The following is an 18,069-nucleotide window of genomic DNA, read 5'->3' as shown; positions in this document are numbered from 1 at the left end:
CAAATATAATAAATCATATCAATATAATATAATATCAGATATATAATATTGATGTAATATATTAATGGTACATTGATATACCATTTTTTCATTAAACTGAGAGGTATTTTTGTAGTCAAATTTTAGCTCTAGATCACTATATGAGGTTGATCTTAGATACCTCACCTTAAGGATAGGTATCCCATCGTTGGGTTGGGCAGTGTTTTGAGGAGTGTAAGTGATTTGGGATCACCATCATGCATGATCATCATGGTGCAACTAAACGCAGTGATCTCATCATCGCCATCCACATCACTCTTAATCTTGGATTGATCACCCATACCAAACGCCCCCTTTTGTTATGCAGTTCATATATACATACAAGGAATCAGAAGTTGAATGGTCAAAGACCTACTAAACATCATCAAGTAAGCTATTCAGCTAATAGAGCTTAGCTGAAAAATGCGAGCTACAGGGTTGCTATTGTTATTGCAATAATTACTAGATCCAAAAAGGCAACTTTAAAATACCAAGTCCACTTAAAAAAGGTCTATCATGAGTCATGACCCTTCATAATCACTTTGAAAAGATTGTATACTAGATGAAGTTAGCTACACAATTCAACAAATAAACGTCCCCCATTATTCAAGAATTTAAATTTTTGTTGAAAAATAAATGACTTTAAAATTATAAAGCATGGATAAAAGAATCACTCGCAAGTTTAGAGGGAGGTTCATAGAAACAAATCTATGCAATTGTGGAATCCCAAAATGAAAATTTTCAAATAAGGAATGGGATACTGTGAATGACGAAAATCATATTTTAAATTTCAAAAAATTCTCAGGTAATTCACATAGTTTCATATTTTCTTATAAGGTCTTGCTTGGTTGTCCGGAATGGAAATCAAAAGTGATCTTTCTATTTCCAATGTATGGATTCCTAGGAATCATTGAGGATGACTGATTCTAATTCCTAGACTTGGATAAGTCTAGGTAATATCTAGTTAATGAAACAAACCTATATCATATTCCAATCCAAATAAATGTATCATATAACAATTATAGAAAAATATAATATATTAAATTATAGTTCTATCAGTAATGACACAATAATTGCATCTTATAATATTAAAGTATAACAATATATTAGAATTATGATATTGTTACTTATATCCGATCTTTAGTATAATGTATATTAGATAATATAACTATGTTTGTTCAATTGTATAAGAAATATAATTACATATTGCATTGTTTCAAATTACTATCATAATTATCAGAAATTGATATATTAGTTGTATAAATTTGCATTTACATAGTAACATAAAAGATATTATAGTACTACTCATATATGATAAATGATTAGTTACAATGATAAAGAAATTGTGTAAATTTCTTTTTTGCATTAATATATTATATTATTATCTTCTCAAATTATCATTTTATAATAAATATAACACACAATATAAATTTGCCCAACATCATAAAATATTTTAGCTTTTAAAATACTACATCTAATGCAACTACTTTTTATTATGTTTTATAAAAATTATAAGTATTTAATATTATCATTCTAACATAGTATTCATATTAAGATAATAAAAAATATATAATTGATATTTGAGAATAATGTAATAAGAATTGCTTTCTCTTGCAGTTTTCTTAAAAAAATAAAATTAAAAAAAAGGTGTAAGCTGATTATCAAAGGCAGTATGTGTAATGAAGCTCCCCAACATCATCTCCTGAGAGCTTTTTCCAGCCATCATGTCCAAAATAATGCACTGAAAAAATACAATATGCAAATGAGGAAAACAGCCATTAAAATAAAGCACGTAAACCTGCAGCTTCCAAACGTAGACATGTGTAATATGTAGAGATTTTGAGGGAACCAATGTGAGTGTATCTAGTTCTGTTTGCACTCTTACAATAATTATTTAATATTCTTTTCTGCATAAAAATGTTGTAATGATAAAATTATTAATGTTAATAAGAGAACAGTTATATATTTTGCGATGTTGTAACATTTAATAAAGTAATATTGTCAGTATGAGCATAATATGTTATTAAGTTATTGTACTAATAATATATTTAGCCTAATATACCAAATATTATGTTATATTATATAAATATATGATATAATTAAAGAGAATATTCTTAACCATATAGTTTATGATTCAAGGAGATTCATATCGGCCAGTATTGGTGCCTATTGACCACACCATACCAAACTAGTAACAAATTAATATGCGATATAGGAGGCATACCAAGTATTAGTATGTCCAACCGGTCCTCGTACCGGATGTACCGTCATAGTAGTAGATTGGTACCAATACGGGGTTCAGTACTAAGATGGCGTACTTTGGTTCATATGATTATATAATGTATTTTTCGTATGATATAATATGGTATGTTATATACTATTAGTTTTGTATATTTATCCACTTATTATTATTATTTATGGTAAATAGTTTATATTATTATAATATACATTTAATATATAAAAAATATTAAGTATATAATATGTCAGGAGTTTCTTTTTTTGTTACTCAAATAAATCCAAAATAAAAACCAATCTCTCCTGTTGGTATGGTTTTCCCCCTTTTTGTGAGATGGGGTATCCCTGGGATTTGGCATTCCTGCACTGAATGACTTACCAAATAGTGGAACACGCCACTGTGGGAAATTGATACCTGTTGCTACCTCCAGTTCTAGCAAAAGACATAGCTTAAGGCCTCAAAGCCTCATAAATCCTTGTTGCTAATGCATATGAGGCCGCATATACCCTCACCAATAATCCACCTAAGGCCACATAAATCCTTGCTGCTATGTCAATGATGCCACATATACTCTTACTAGTTAAATTAGATGAGGCCACGTAAATCCTTGATGCCCATATAGCTAGGTGTTTGCATATATCCTTATTTGATTATTTGAATTACTTAACATATATCAAGGACTCAAGTTTTGGCAGGACATCCCTTAGGATCCCGAGTGTTGGGATGGTACCATTCACGCCCCATCCCACTAGTATGAGTATGCACGTGATAGACGATTGCACGCCCTATAGGGTTTGACCCATAGGATATGGAAGGCCCGAGAAAAATTACATATAGTGTCAATGTAGGTAAACTAAGATATTAAACTTCCTTAAAATGATAAATAGTCACAAAACAATGTCCAAAATTATTTTCAAACTTGATCTATGTCGACTACATAACATATTATTCCAAAAAGGATCACTTCTAAATCCTAGTTCTATCGCTTATAGACCATGATCCCATTCACACTATTTGTCGGCATTTGAAAAATAAAGTTGAGCTAAAAGCCTAGTAAGTCACCTCTATCTCTAGTTGGATCAAGTATTTTATGCATAAAACATCGATTTCACAATATAAACTTTTCTATTATAAATAAAAGCATGCTGATAAACACAAAATATATGAAGCATGTTTATTCAGCATAACTTTCCAGAAAAATTAATACACCTGATCAAGAAATAAATCTTGCAAATCGATATAGATAAATCATCCAGTCTCTTCGAGCCTTTATGACTATGGCCATGATCGGCTTATGGTAATCTTCAAAAGAGACCAACTCCTGACTACAACATATTGTCTATTCGCATGTGCCACTGATCGCCCCACTAAAGGCTCAAAAGGAGACTAGCTCTAAAATCACAAGGAAATATGCCTACGACATTATGTACCAATGATGGTCCACCGGTGTGGCTTAAAAGGAAACTAGCTCTTGATTACAACATATTGTCAACTGGCATTTGCTAGTGATTGCCCCCACTAGAGGTCCAAAAGAAGATTAGATCCTAAACCATGTTCATAGTTAGACTAGGGAGCAATACATCACAACTAATAAAATTGACAAATGTTCCCATGTAATTCATGCCCACGTAATTCATGTCACGCTTAATCCAAATTTTAGTTGTCTAGCATATACAACATCTAATATAAATATGCATGATCACTATTCATAACTAAATTTCAATACTCAAATTAACATCAAATGCAGGTATACAATTAAGCATTATAAAGCAATTTATATATGTGATATAATGCTAGGATAGAGGTAGTTATTGCCAAGTCGTAAAACAGAATTTCCTCCAAGATGTTCCACACGACCTAGACAAAAACAATTGACGATTAGGTTCCCTTGAAATCTAAAGCAACCCAAAATTTTCAATTTAAATTTGGGGCATACGAAGGGTCTATTAGGTTTGTGGGGTCTACCCATGGTTCCACAATTTGGAACTTTTCCAAGTTAGGGGTCGTGACTCCAGATTTGTTGACTAGTGGCTAGGATCTGGTTGCACGCCCCGAACCTAAATATATTCCTCAGGGTGCCATCTGTCCCTTGATCTAATGATAGTGGGAACAAGGGGGGTTGCAATTACCTCGATGGTAGGCTTTATCCCCAGAACTTGATGTGCCTCCTAGATTTGGTGTTCCACGCTCTCCTTGATTTATGGAATTGAGTAATTCGGGTTACAGTAAGAACCAGAGAAAGATAGAGGGAGAGATGGAGAGATAAAATTTTGATCAGCCCTATGCCGTCCATCCAAGTGAGAGAGAACTCGAGAGAGAGCGGAGATAGAATTAAAAAGAGGAAGAGATGGAAAGAGGAAGTGAGAGACAACAAAATGAAATGGAGATGAGGTGACGGTGGTGCTGAGGTTCAGGTGGAAGGGTGGTTTACAACTGGCAGACGATGGTCAATAGGCTATGATTTGCGGCGACTATAGGTGGCGGTGAATGGCTAGAAGCAAGGTTTTGAATATCCGTATCGGTGGCCGTTCTGGCAGGCTGGCGGCACGGTTCGGCATGGCCCCATATCGGATCGGACTGGCACGAATCGATGAAGGGAAGGGACAAATCGGGGAGAAGGAAAAGAGAGATAGAGAGGAAAAGAAAGGAAGAGAGAGAGAAGGGGAGGGAAGGAGGTTGAGGCGGCGGAGACACCACTGGTGGCCACCTGAGGGCTGTGCAGGCCCTTGGAGGGCCGCGGTGGCCACCGTGGCTCCGCGTCGTCTGCGGGAGAAAAGAGAGAAGAGAGAGAGGGGGGAGGGGGAAGAATCGGACTGAGGGGGGTCCAGAGGAGAGGCCGCCATGGTCGTTGGACGGTGTAAACACTACCTTCGGCTCCATGGCTTAGAAATAGGGGGCTCTTTAAAAATGCCTCCTATTTCAGGGGTTTTTTTAAAAAAGCCTGACAATAGTGAAGCCGGCAATGGGTTTGCCGGCTTCACTATTTCTGAGCTTTTTAAAAAAGCATTGAAAGTCAGAAAATCGATTACTGACTTCACTGTTTTTAAATTTTTTTAAAAAGTTCTTAAAAAGTGAAGCCGGCACTTTTTTTAAAAAAGGGTTGATGTGTGAACAGGGGTGGTCGCCCTTGTTTCGCGGTCGCGACTCTGCCTACACTACTTTCGTCGCCCAGTGGCCACGATGGCCACCCGAAGACCTCCGATGCCCCCTCCGCTGTCCCGTCCTCCCGTCTTTGGCGGTCTCCCCCTCTCTCTTTCTCGCTCATTGCAGTAGTCCTATTAGGCGAACCGAGCCGTGGAGGCTTCCGCAGCCCTCCGGCAGCCACAGAGGGCCACTGTCGGCCTTTCCCTCTCCCCCTCTCTTTTTCTTTGTTTCCTTTTCTTTCTTTTCTGGCACCGGCATGTGCTGTTTTTCCAGTCGGAATCATCCCGGTTCTTCGCCGATCCAGTTCGGCGTGCCCCAAACCATCCGGTTCGGGATGGTTCTGAAAATCATGGTCAGAAGTGTTAGAATATAGGTTGGAAGGACAAAGAAAAGAGGAGAACATGAGAGGCGGTCATTGCTTAAACCATGGTGGAGGTAGGCTAGCGATGACATCAATGGCATAGATTAGAGTTTCAACCTCTCGCAAGGGTTGCGATAGCTACAACATCGGTGATGGTTGACGACTAGAGAAAGCAAAAATGGGGAAAAGAAAGCAGAAACAAGGGCTTCCCTGTTCGTTTAGAGAAGAAGGATGGTAGAGGGGGTTGTGGCTTACCAATGTCGAGGAGGGTGGGAGAGAGGGAGGTGGTTGGTGAGGATGCGGTGGCCAGGCCGCAGTGGCAAGGCATGGAGGAAGGAGAGGCAGTGATGGTGTTTGGTTTAGTGGGAGGCAGCATAGCCCTTCCTCAATTCAAATTGTAGACGGGGAGAAAGAAATAGCAGCGAGGCAACAATCTTGTGCCCTCTGCTTTCTAGTGCATCTTGATGTGTGAAGATATGCGATTGAGCAAAGGGGGAAGTCTGCCTTCTTGTCAAGCAGCCAAAGTAGGACAAGCCAGCCTGGAAGAAGGGCTAGTCAGCTCAAAATTGGATTGACGGGATACAATTGGCTTCCCAGTCGATCTAGAAGGAGGCAGCAGGGCCTCTGTGTTCCTCTCTCATTGGCAACCAAATATGGCATGATGGTGGGAAAAAGCAAAGGAAATAGGGGAGGAAACCTCCCCTCCCTGGTTTCGGGCTACTATAGGACTGTCCTAGCGTTGTCCCAGCATCCTGATTAGCATATCTTAGGACATCCCTTGTTCTAAGGTCGGGACAGAATGGGATGGTAGTGCATCTCATTCTAGGAAAACTGGGATAGCTTCGTCCCACAAGATTTGAAACCTTGGCTTATATATATATTTATTTGTCATTCAAATGAGGCCACTCACCAGTCACCTAACTAGGGGCCCATTTGTTATTTTAAACTATGTCACCCTTTTTGGATTTAATAGAAACTAGCGAATGCCATACAAAATGATTGTTAATAGCTTCAATGGAAAAACACAAACATAGGAGATGTAATGTGTCTAGACTCTAGAATTTCAAGTTGGAATTGATAAATACTAGTGTAGAAATATCAATTTGAAAACTTGAAATTCAAAATTTCAAGGTAGATTCCATAAACAGTTACCAACATAGTACTGACAAAGCTAAGGAAGAGTAAGTCAAAAGCATTTGCAACTAATTGAAGATTTCAAAATTCTAAAACCAAATCCAATTGTAGAACTCAAACATCTAAAGAAACCTATATTTTGGTAATAACCATATGGTTTAGAATCTTTAGATCTTCTAAGCAGCACATAAAATTGGATTTGACTGCAATTTTTAAAAAGCAAAAGCAATTCTAACTTTCCAAAGTCCAGGTTTTAAAACAACTAAGGCTGGAAACTTGGAATTATTAGGATTCGATAATGCAAATTAAAACATAAATTCAAGATAGCATGGCAGTGTTACTCAGAAAGGAAATCATAGATTTTGAAAATAGCATGTGATTTAGAATTTCAAAATGGTGGACAAGCTTAAAAGTGACTTACTGACTTTGATACTTGAAAAAAAGACCAAAGAAATTTTAATGAAAAGTCTAGAGCAAAGCTTTCATACGATATGGTGCAATATAAATCAATAAGGTTCTTGTTAAGAGTTCCAACTTCCCTTTTCCTTTCTTGTCTTTGAGAAGCTCACACGAATTTTCCCTTCCCTCTAGCTTGCCCTCCTTAGCCCCTATTTATAGGCTAGGCAGGTGATTCTCATGCTCAAGTCAGTCCCTCATAGATTGGTTGGTATGGTGGCTGGTTGGCAGGGCTAGTTAGATATGCTAGTGACTTAGCAAGCACGTTGCTAATGACTGATGAAAACTACTAAGTACTAAAAATAGAACTCCTATTTACTTAAGATATTATATGTAAACAACGGAGTATTCCCTCCCAATTCAAGTTCAATAAAGAAACTGAAGAATTCAAATTTCAGGAGAATAAAATGTTGATTTCTCAGCTTCAGTTCAAATTCCAAATTTGAGGTGAGGTTAGTATTTTAACTTTTAAATGCTAAAATATTTTCTCAAATCTTATGATATCATAAATTTTAATATGCCCAAAAATCAATAAAAACCAAAAGCCAAAAGTTCAATAAGAAAAGTCATATATTTTGGTCTCTAACACATATCACCTATTACATTACAATTCAACATATTATGCATCAAGAAGACAGTTTGTATTCCAATCTCACCCCCATAAACTCTCTCTCTCTCTCTCTCTCTCTCTCTCTTCACACACACACACACACACACACACACATCCTTGAGTATATGACAAGCTATTACAATATATATAACTATCATTCTCTCAAAGTCTTGGAGGTTGAAACACATGGGCTTTGCCATGAAAATTTTAAAATGATTGTTACGATTATAGTAGATGAACCAAAGAAAAGGAAAAAAGTAGACAAGATGTGTAAAGAATAAGATATAAGAGTTTGTGTATAGACATGAAAATATCCATTTTATTGGCATAAAAAAAATTCTGTCTAGGGCCTATCTCCAATAAGACAATTATCAGATATAAAACAAATAAACCTACAAGCAGTATCTCAAACTTTCTTCTTTCTCGTTTTGCTCTTCTTATCTTGTTACTACTGCACCTTTAAAAAGTTCTTCGTGCTCATTTGATGTTGTACTTTTTTTTTTGCTTTGACCATTTATCCTTTTCTCTTTGCCCCACCATGTTTATCTCCAGTAGCAAATGAAACAATTTGATTGGGAAAGTCGTTTGTTTGTGCCCATTAAGGAAAATACATTGGTTTATCATGTATTGACTTTCTAAGGTTAAAAGGGATGCATCTTTATCCACTGGAAGCAAGGGATATCAGAATCCAAATTAAAATATCTCAACTAGATAGGCAGTTTATCGGATTCAAAGCAAGGTTTTAAAACCGATGGAAGGGGACTTGGTACGAGTGTACCCTACCATTCTAGAAGAAAACCGGCATCGGTGTACAGTGTATCAGCAATGGACTTATGCAGTCCCATACCGTGTATCAGTATTTGGTACCATACCATTTCGATGAAAGACCAGTACAAGATCCAGTCCTAGTATCCGAAAATGTGATTGTAAACGTGATTTAGAGGGCCCAATGAATGTTCACTAGAAACCACAAAAAGGGGAAAAAAAAACTTGAGACCTAGTCATGGCTATTTAGGTTGAGATGGAGGACGCAGGGGGTTGGGAAGAAGTGTTGCTGGTTGGAGCTGCTTGGCAATTTTGTCACTTGCTTGGCATGGGGGATTTTATGTATCACATTCTGGTGGCATGTTGGTCTGACAATTAAGGTAAGTTTTGTGCTGAGCCATGACACTCTTGGCATAGACTAGCATTGTGGCATACCAAGCACGAGTACAGCTGGTGTCATGTCCGTGTCATGCTCAGATATGCACTAGCATGATATTTACTGTGCATACTATTTTGTAAATAATCTGCACTTGAATCCACAACATGGAGTCACTAGTAGATTGGGCGGGGGCATGGGGTGGGGGAGAGGAGGAGAGGAAGAGGAAGAGAGGAGTTGGGCATGAGACATGAATGTTGTGGGGCTAGAATTTTATTTTAATTCCTAGAGAGTTGTCACTTGGCTACATAGAACTATGCCTAACCCTTCTATGGGATATCATATTAACACTTTCTTCAAGAATTTGCTATTGCTTGAAGTTCTCCATACATTTTCTTGATACCTGCCAGATGTGAGAATCATGAAAAGGGAAAATGATTCTCATTCTTGAGCCTCTTCCTGCCAAAGAAACATAGCCTCATGATATCTTCCCAGGGAATGACCAGGAATGAAGATAAAAATGAATAGTAATATCTTCATTCATAGCATATTGGCATAAAATATGTTAAATCTTAAAACAGAATGCTGATAAGGTGAATTCTCTTTTCCTCCTTGGACCCAAAAGCATCGTTAACCATCCTTTTCAGATATTGGATGATACCCTTCTTTGTTCTCCAATTGCTGAAAATTAAATGACATAAGCAGTTAAGTACTCTTTAAATAATAGACACACGTTTTGAACTTTGACATTGATGTTTACATAATTTGATTGGAATGATGAGGTTTAATAAGTTCTGGATTTCATAGCTGATACTGTCACTAATTTTTCATTTCACACTAACTATATTAAATAAAAATGTGTTCACCATAGTAAAAAGAAGTTTCTCTGTATTTTTTTAAGATACTCTCATGGCCTTACCGGGGTCATTTTTTTATTAAACTACACAGTTCAAGAAATTTATCATTTATTTGAGTCAATTTCTAAATATTTGCTTTACCAATATACGTAATTTGTAGTTCTTGACTTCATGACTGGTAAAATTCATCTACCAGATCCATTATGGTTAGGGATAATGCTTGTTTCTTGTGATTATAGCCATCTATGTGCAATTCTAATGATATTTTATACATGATTGTAGGATTTTTGTTGCGTTATTGGTGGCATGTTTTTCATTTGTTGTTGTTGGAGGTCTCCTATTTTACAAGTTAAGGTAACCAACTGCGTTTTGCATTCTCTAATGATATATATTTTTGTCCTAAGAGGAATCTCTCAGAATATTGATTCTCTTTTAAATGCATGACTGATTGTCTTCATTATGCTTGCTTTAGTTGTACATGTTGGAACTATTGTACATTATGTTCCTCAATGGCTCAATCATTAATATTTGAGGTTTTCTATTTTAGATGTGTGTGTATGATGCTTTTCCCCTTGCAGTATCTTTTTATGGAAAATGTTTATCATCACACATACTGCTTGTTAGAGAAGGATTAATTCTCAATAGTTGTCACTTCCTGACCTAATGGTACATGTCGAGAGAAGTGGCAATCCACCACACATGCATGGGGCTTGGCCCACGAGCATGCAAGGTGGCCACCTGCTAACAAAGAAATAGACCAATTCTAACAACCAACCAATGTAAGCAAGTTTCGAAATTCCTCACTTTAATACTTTGAGTTGGCCACATGTTAATCACACAAATCCACATACTTAACTGACATAACAAATCCTCAAAAGCATCAAGTTTAAACAAGTTCTACAAAACCACAATATCAAGGGGTTTTTAAAAATAAAAGGTTAAAAACTATAATAGTAGGGCCATGTTCAACTAGATCTAGGACCTTGCTCTAAGCATTCACCCGGTCACTATGCTTCACTCCTAAGCCTTGGACTTAGAAAAAGGGAGAAAGATGAGGCGTAAGTTGAAAGCTTTGTAAGCAACCAACAATTCTAACTAAAGGGATCAAGCAAGTATAACAAAAGTAGCTTGAACAATTTATGGATGCACGATATATGATAGTTTATTTAACAATGGTAGGATGTCCATAATCAGAATTATACATATAAATGCAAGTTGTTATATGCAAATTATTTTTCCAAATCAATGCTCCACATATAATTCGAAAGAATATTTTATGTGCCATCTTTTGAGACCAAAGTTCGATATGCAAATTTTGATTAAACAATTTATGAGCAATTTTCTAGAGCAGTTTTTTTGATTAGAAAACTATGATTATATTATCCCTGTGATATTTGTGGTATAGATCCAGAGTTAGGGGTGGCAAAATGTGACCTGACCCATCAACCTGACCTGCGTTCGACCCATCATAAATAGGTTTGAATCGTAAATAGGTCAACCCATTTAGACTGTTCAATAATCAGGTCGGATTTAGATTTTACTTTCTCGATCTATTTAACCCATTTAACCCGTTTAGTAATAGGGTCATGTCGGGTAACCAATTTAAATGGATCAATTTTTCTCTCCTAGCCTCATCTCAAGTCCCATGTCTACCACTCTGCCTCAGTCTTGAGCCCCACGTCCATCTTAATCTTGAGGCCTGAGCCTGATTTTAGAAAAACACTAAGTTTCTGAGTCCCACTCATTCCTCGGGTTGAAGTCTTGCTCATCGCTCTGATCCAGCGTATTTTATGTAAAATTGGATGTGGTTCGCAGGATGGCTTTTTTTTTCCCTATGCCTTCACAAAGTTCACGTGAAGTTGAACGGGACAGGCGCACTAAAGCATGGGCGGTCCCCATGACGATGTTTTAAATGCCATGATACACATGGCAAATGACCATCATAAGAATTTTATGACTTATTTAATATTTAAATATATATTTTTAATGATATGTCACTATCCATCATAAATGAGATGGTAAGAGAGTGAATATCGAGGAGAAGAGCGAGAAAATGGAAAGGAACTATTTTCGAGCTTTCTTCTCCTTTATTATTTCGTCTTTCTCCCCTCCTCCCTCTATTCCCCCACTCTTAATTTGAGACAAGAATAATTATATTCCTCTCCTCCTCTCCCTCTCTCTCTCTCTCTCTCTCTCTTGCGCGTGCGCTCATCTCTTTGTGGTCGACGCCATGGTGGTGGCCTTAGGAAGCTTCTCAATTCGGTAGTACACTTTGAATTCTCAACTTCTTTCTTGCTTTCTCGTTCTTGGATTTGGATTTGTGATTTGTTTCTATTTTTTCTTCTTTTAGAGAGTATACAGCAAAAAGGAGGAGCATGGATTTGGCAAATGCTAGCCGTTCGAAGGGGATGGGGATAGGAAGAAAGAGGGAGAGAAGTTTGGGTTAGTCTTTTTTTTTTTTTTTAAATTCCTATAAATCATGTATTACTGGTGTATTAGGAGCCTAACCAATGGTATATTAAGACTAAACAGGGTTGCTATTGATCTAACCCGATATGACCTATTTAATAAACAGGTTAAATGGGTCGGGTTGGGTAACTTATTTATTAAATAGAATAGGTTCAGGTTTCAAAATCAGACTTGTTTAATAAATAGGTCGGATTCAGATTTGGACTTTTTTGATCCGACTCGCATCCGACCTGATTTGTTTATGACCCGACCCGATCCAGCCTGATTGCCACCCCTACTACATGTAACCTTTGTTGAATAGGTCCAAAATATTACATTAAACCCATGTAGAGTAGGTTCGAAGTATTATATTTAACTCCCATAGAGAGTCCAAAGTAATTAAGTTTTGGAATGACCAAAATTTCAATGTATAACCCCCATTGGTGGGGTCCAAAGCGTTGCTAGATTGAGTCTAAAGCAAATGCACGAGATTCAATTATGTTGCCAATACAATTTCATCTTGTTTTCCAAATTAAATGATTGCTCTAATTTTTTATGAAAACCTCAAATCATATATAAGTATCAAATGAGTTTTGACTTTTGAATATTTGATAAACATGCATGGTTTCAACCATGGTTCGCCAAAGTGCACTAAACCATTCGATTCGGGGTGTGCGAAACCATATCGGTGGTTGATCAGAATGGTTCTAGCATTCGAGATGAGAAATTGGCTAGAAGGGGGAGTGGAGAAGGAAAGAGAGGAAGAGAGAGGGGGAAGAGAAGGAGAGGGAGAGGGAGAGAGGGTCTTCGGAGGCTGTCGGAGGGCAACCGAGCTCACTGCACTGCTGTCAAGCTTGATGAAAGCTAAAGGAGGGGTGGAGGGAGGGAAGGAGAGGGAGAGGGAGAGTTGGTTATTGGAGGACTCTAGAGAGCTAGCGAGGCCAATGAAGGTCAAAGGAGGGGCTCTGCCCTCTTGTCGATCGAAACAGGGGTTTGGCCCTTGTTTCATTTTTTTTCGGATGAACTCAACAATTGTGGTCCCGACTTCATTTAAAATTTTGAAAATAACAAAAAAATTATTTTGAGCACAACAAGGGTCCAGAGTTCGTTTTTTTTGGGTGAACTCAGCAATTGTGGTCCCGACTTAATTTAAAATTTTGAAAATAAAAAAAGTTATTTTGAGTGCAATAGGAGTCTAGAGTCCGGAGCCCCTGCTTCGCCCCTCCGCACTATTCCTCATCTCTGATGGCTCTCTGATGGCCTTTGGTGGCCTCCATCTCTCTTCCTCCCTCCCCCTCTTTTCCTCTCTTTCTTTCTCCCTCTCTCCCTCCTTGTCGATTTCTTGTTTTGAATGCCGGAATCGTCCCAATCCACCACTGGCATGGCTGTGTACGCTCTGAATTGGGTAGTTTAGGATGGTTTCGTATTCTTTGGTTTAGTGTGAGTTGAAGGAGGTTGCTTATGTTCTTGATGTGGTTGCTGGTGATGAGGATCTATAGGAGTTTGAGGATGATAAGACTACGGTACATATCATGAGGTGTGTACTTGCCACATGTAAGGGCTAGGATCAAGGTTTTCAGAATCGTCTCAAATCGGACAGTTTGGGACATGCTGAACCAGACTGATGGAGAACCGGGATGGTTCCGGCTTGAAAAGCGACACACACCGGCGTTGAGGAAAAAAAGAGGAAAAGAGAGGAAGAGAGAGAGAGGTGGAGAGGGAGAGAGACCACAACACCGTCAGAGGCTGGCGGTGGCCTGCTGTGGCCATCGGAGGGCGGTGGAAGCCTCCACATTTTGGTTCGCACGATAGGGCTTTTAAATGAGAGAGAAAGAGAGAGAGGGGGGAGTGACTTATTGGAGGGAGGTGTAGCTGGCAGAGGGCCCATCGGAGCTTGCTGGGTGGCCGCCATGGCCACCGGCCGGCGGAAACCGCACGGGCGGATCTGCGACTGCCCTGTTTTTTCATCACATTTTTTAAAAACATCAATGAATAGTGAAGCCGGCAATCAGTTTGCCGGCTTTATTTTTTGATTTTTTTTAAAAAAGACAAAAATAGTGAAGCTGACAAATGGTTTGCCGGTTTTACTTAAGTTAAAAAAAAAAAAGACAAACAGTGAAGCCGGCAAATTGTTTGCCGGTTTCACTTAAGTGAAGCCGGCAAACCAATTGCCGGTTTCATGTTTTTTTAGCTTTTGAAAAGAAAAGCCTTGTGAAACAGAGGTGATAACCTGTTCCTTCATCACATTTTTTAAAAAAATTGATGAATAGTGAAGCCGGCAATCAGTTTGCCAGCTTTATTTTTTGATTTTTTTTAAAAAAGACAAAAATAGTGAAGCTGACAAATGGTTTGCCGGTTTTACTTAAGTTAAAAAAAAAAAAAAGACAAACAGTGAAGCTTGCAAATTGTTTGCCGGTTTCACTTAAGTGAAGCCGGCAAACCAATTGCCGGCTTCATGTTTTTTTAGCTTTTGAAAAGAAAAGCCTTGTGAAACAGAGGTGATGCCCTTATTTTACACCCACGGCGCTACACGTGTGGACTGCGCTGTCCGATGGTCCCTCCGACTCCTTTTCTTTTCCCCCCCTCTCTCTATCTCTCTTTTTCTCTCTTTTCCTCCTCCCGGTTCGCTTCCTTTCTCTGTGTTGGTTCGTGCCGGTCCGGCCCGGTACGGACCCATATCGTCGGCTGGCCAGCACAGGCTCCGGTATTGAGTGTGTGAACCTTGGCTAGGATGATTGGAGATGTGCCTTGATTTTTTATACCTACATCAAATATGGTGATTAAAGTTGCAAGTTAGTCGATGATGGTGGTGGTTGTGTGAATATTGTCTCTAAGAATGCTATGGAGATGATGAAGTTGGGACCAGCACCACATCTTCATCTCTGCGAAGTGGCTCAAGTGCATAAAACCACTATGCCTATTAGCCACCATTGCTTGGTATTTGTCAGATATTGTGACCAAGTATGGTGCAATGTGCTTCCCATGGATGTAAAATCAAATGCCTAGTAATGGACATGGCTGACCATACAAAGAGTCTTGCTAGAGTATGTTGGGAGTTGGACAGGTTAGAGGGTGGGAAAGGAATATTGATGAGATGCCTTGAAGATGACAAAGAATGCATAATACTACAACCTAGTGAAAAGTGCATGGGATAGTGAAAGAGGCCTGTACCTTAAATTGTTACTTAACGTTTTGTCTCACTAATGGTGACTTTTAGGACCTCCATGGAACTGATGGAGGAGGGCTGTATCTTCTTGATCATCACAATCTTCACCTTTATTTAGTAACAAAGGAACCTAGTTTTGTTGCACTTCCATTTGAGACATTTCATCATATCCATCTAAACATATTATTTTTTCTTTTTGTCCAGATATGATCAAAAACTCTTAAATGTCATGTGAGTTTACAGATCACTAAATAACTATGTATCATCCTTATTTGGATAAACAAGTAAGAGCCAATTTATGTTTGTACAGGTGATGTTTGGACCTGTCACATTTCATTTATTGCTGATTTTAAATATTTTGTTAAAATCGTAGTTTTCTGGCTGGTTGCTGTATCTTTTTTTGTGAGAAGTTGTTTCTGAATAGCAAATTTCATTTGTACTTATATATGGAGAAGAATCATCATAAACCCCCAGAGAAAATAATATGTTGAATAATTGGTTTTTAATTTCATCCAGACCACAAGGTGAGTATTGGTCCTATAGTTATATGAGGGTGTCTATTCCTCTTATGAGGTTTGGTTTTGCTATTATGTTACTCACTAAATGCTTGAAACTTGAAAGTACTTTCATTAAAATAAGAATACCCCTAGTTGTTTAATTAAATGTTTGCGCTTCATATCAGTTTTTTGATCATCTTGTTGGTTATCAAAAACGTAAGCAGCTTGTTTCTTTTATTAATATTTTGACTCTAATCATCACCCTGTATTATATAGTGGATATTATCTCTATATACAATGCCTAATGGTTTGTGAATTCAGGAGTAAGCAGCAATCTTTAGAGGACTGCTTTTGGGAAGCTTGGGCATGCCTTTGTTCATCTTCTACTCACTTGAAAGTATGAAATACCCTTAAATTACTATTTTTTAGGTTTATGCACCAAAAGGCATCTTTGGTACTGCTTTAAAAAAAGCATTTACTTTCAAAGGAAAAAAGTGCTTCTTGGAAAAAATAAATGTTTGATAACAATATTTGAAGAACTTCTAAAAAGAGATGCCTGAGGCTCCAGCAGTGAGGGTCAGGAGTACATAGCCTTATCCAGTTACCCATGTTTGGAGAGGTTTTTTCTGTGTTTTGAACCGGTAACACCGAGGTCATAGTGGAGCAATCTTACCATTGCATGTAGGCCTGCCCTCATCTAAAACATACTTCTATAAGAAGAGAAATTAAATAAGTAATTTTAAGGGGAGCTAGAAATCTAGCTTCTGGCTTCTTCTGTGAGAAGAAATTTCTGAAAAGGAGAAGCAACACCAAACATGTCCTAAGTTACTATTAATAAATTTTATGTTTTAAATATATTTTTAGTGAGACATTGCTGTTAATTCAGATGCTATGCTTGTGTGACAGCAAAAAACACGTGTTGAACGTGTTATTGGACTTGTCCTTGCTATCTGGGGGATATTATTTTATTCCCGCTTATTAAGTACAATGACAGAGCAATTCAGAGTAAGTTTCTGTTTCAGAAATTATTGGAAACTGGAAAGTGAAGAATTGTTGGATCTCATTCATGCTAAGAATCTGTATCTTAATTAGCTACATTCTGGCAGAATAACATGCAGAAGATTAGAGAAGGAGCCCAATTGCAGGTTATGGAGAGTGATCATATTATCATCTGTGGAGTAAACAGTCATCTGATGTTTATACTGAAGCAGTTAAATAAGTTTCATGAGTCTGCAATCCGCTTAGGTACTGCTACAGCAAGGTATTTTTTTCCCTTTTTTTTTTTTTTTCTAAGTACTGTTCTGGATAAGTATTGTGAGCTAAGGCCACCTTACTAACATATTCATGTTTCTCTTTTCATTAATAAATCTGAAGGAAGCAGAGGGTTCTTCTTCTGTCAGATCTTCCTAGAAAACAGATTGAGAAGCTTGGAGATAGTGTGACCAGGGATTTGAACCATATTGATGTCCTTACCAAGAGGTAACAATAAGTCTGGTCCATGCTTGCAGAAACTCATGCCCTTCTTTTAAAGTTTCAATGTGTCATTTGTCATTTTTTTTTTTTTTTACTTGTGTAGTGCATGCCTCATGATATGGCTTTATTTTATCCAAGTCTTAGTTTATCCATGAGTGTACGGTGTGCCAGTTCATGCCTTTATAAGGGCCCTAATATTTAGTGAGGAACTCAACATGCCAAGCAAAAAATTATTACCGAAAACAAAGTTGCGATTTTTCCTTCTAACAGGGAAGGGCCCCCTAGTTTTCAGTGTTGCAAATTTATCATAGGGCCACAAAGTCAAAAGGGTTTTTCAGGACTGTGGAAAGCTTGTGTAATTACTTATAGTTATAGTCTGACACAAGGTTTATCGAACCGTCCTGAATTTTCTGGTTTGGGGTGTGCTGAATCGTACTGGCAGCCAACCAGGATGGTTCCGGCATTCAAAATGGAACACAGTGAGGATGAGGGGACAAAGAAGGAAAGAGAGGAAAAAGAGAGAGGGGG

The 18,069-nt window shown here is 37.9% G+C and overlaps 1 protein-coding gene across 5 annotated transcripts in view; it reads left to right on the top strand.

The window, feature by feature from the left end:
* LOC105042194 (putative ion channel POLLUX-like 2) overlaps window positions 1-17,594 on the top strand; it is a 41,946-nt gene extending 24,352 nt beyond the window's left edge. For 3 of the 5 annotated variants that reach the window (XM_073253721.1, XM_073253717.1, XM_073253720.1), the window contains 5 exons: window positions 10,240-10,311; window positions 16,390-16,465; window positions 16,975-17,073; window positions 17,175-17,329; window positions 17,443-17,594. In XM_073253721.1, the coding sequence (XP_073109822.1) occupies window positions 10,240-10,311; window positions 16,390-16,465; window positions 16,975-17,073; window positions 17,175-17,329; window positions 17,443-17,551 (511 nt within the window). In that variant the 3' untranslated portion in view covers window positions 17,552-17,594. The remainder of the gene's footprint in view (window positions 1-10,239; window positions 10,312-16,389; window positions 16,466-16,974; window positions 17,074-17,174; window positions 17,330-17,442) is intronic. The other 2 variants (XM_073253718.1, XM_073253719.1) reach the window with 2 other exon arrangements.
* Window positions 17,595-18,069: the final 475 nt, after the last annotated feature.

This window comes from Elaeis guineensis, chromosome 3 (genome assembly GCF_000442705.2).
Source record: "Elaeis guineensis isolate ETL-2024a chromosome 3, EG11, whole genome shotgun sequence".
NCBI classification, from domain to species: Eukaryota; Viridiplantae; Streptophyta; class Magnoliopsida; order Arecales; family Arecaceae; genus Elaeis; species Elaeis guineensis.
This window is presented reverse-complemented; position numbering and strand designations above follow the sequence as displayed.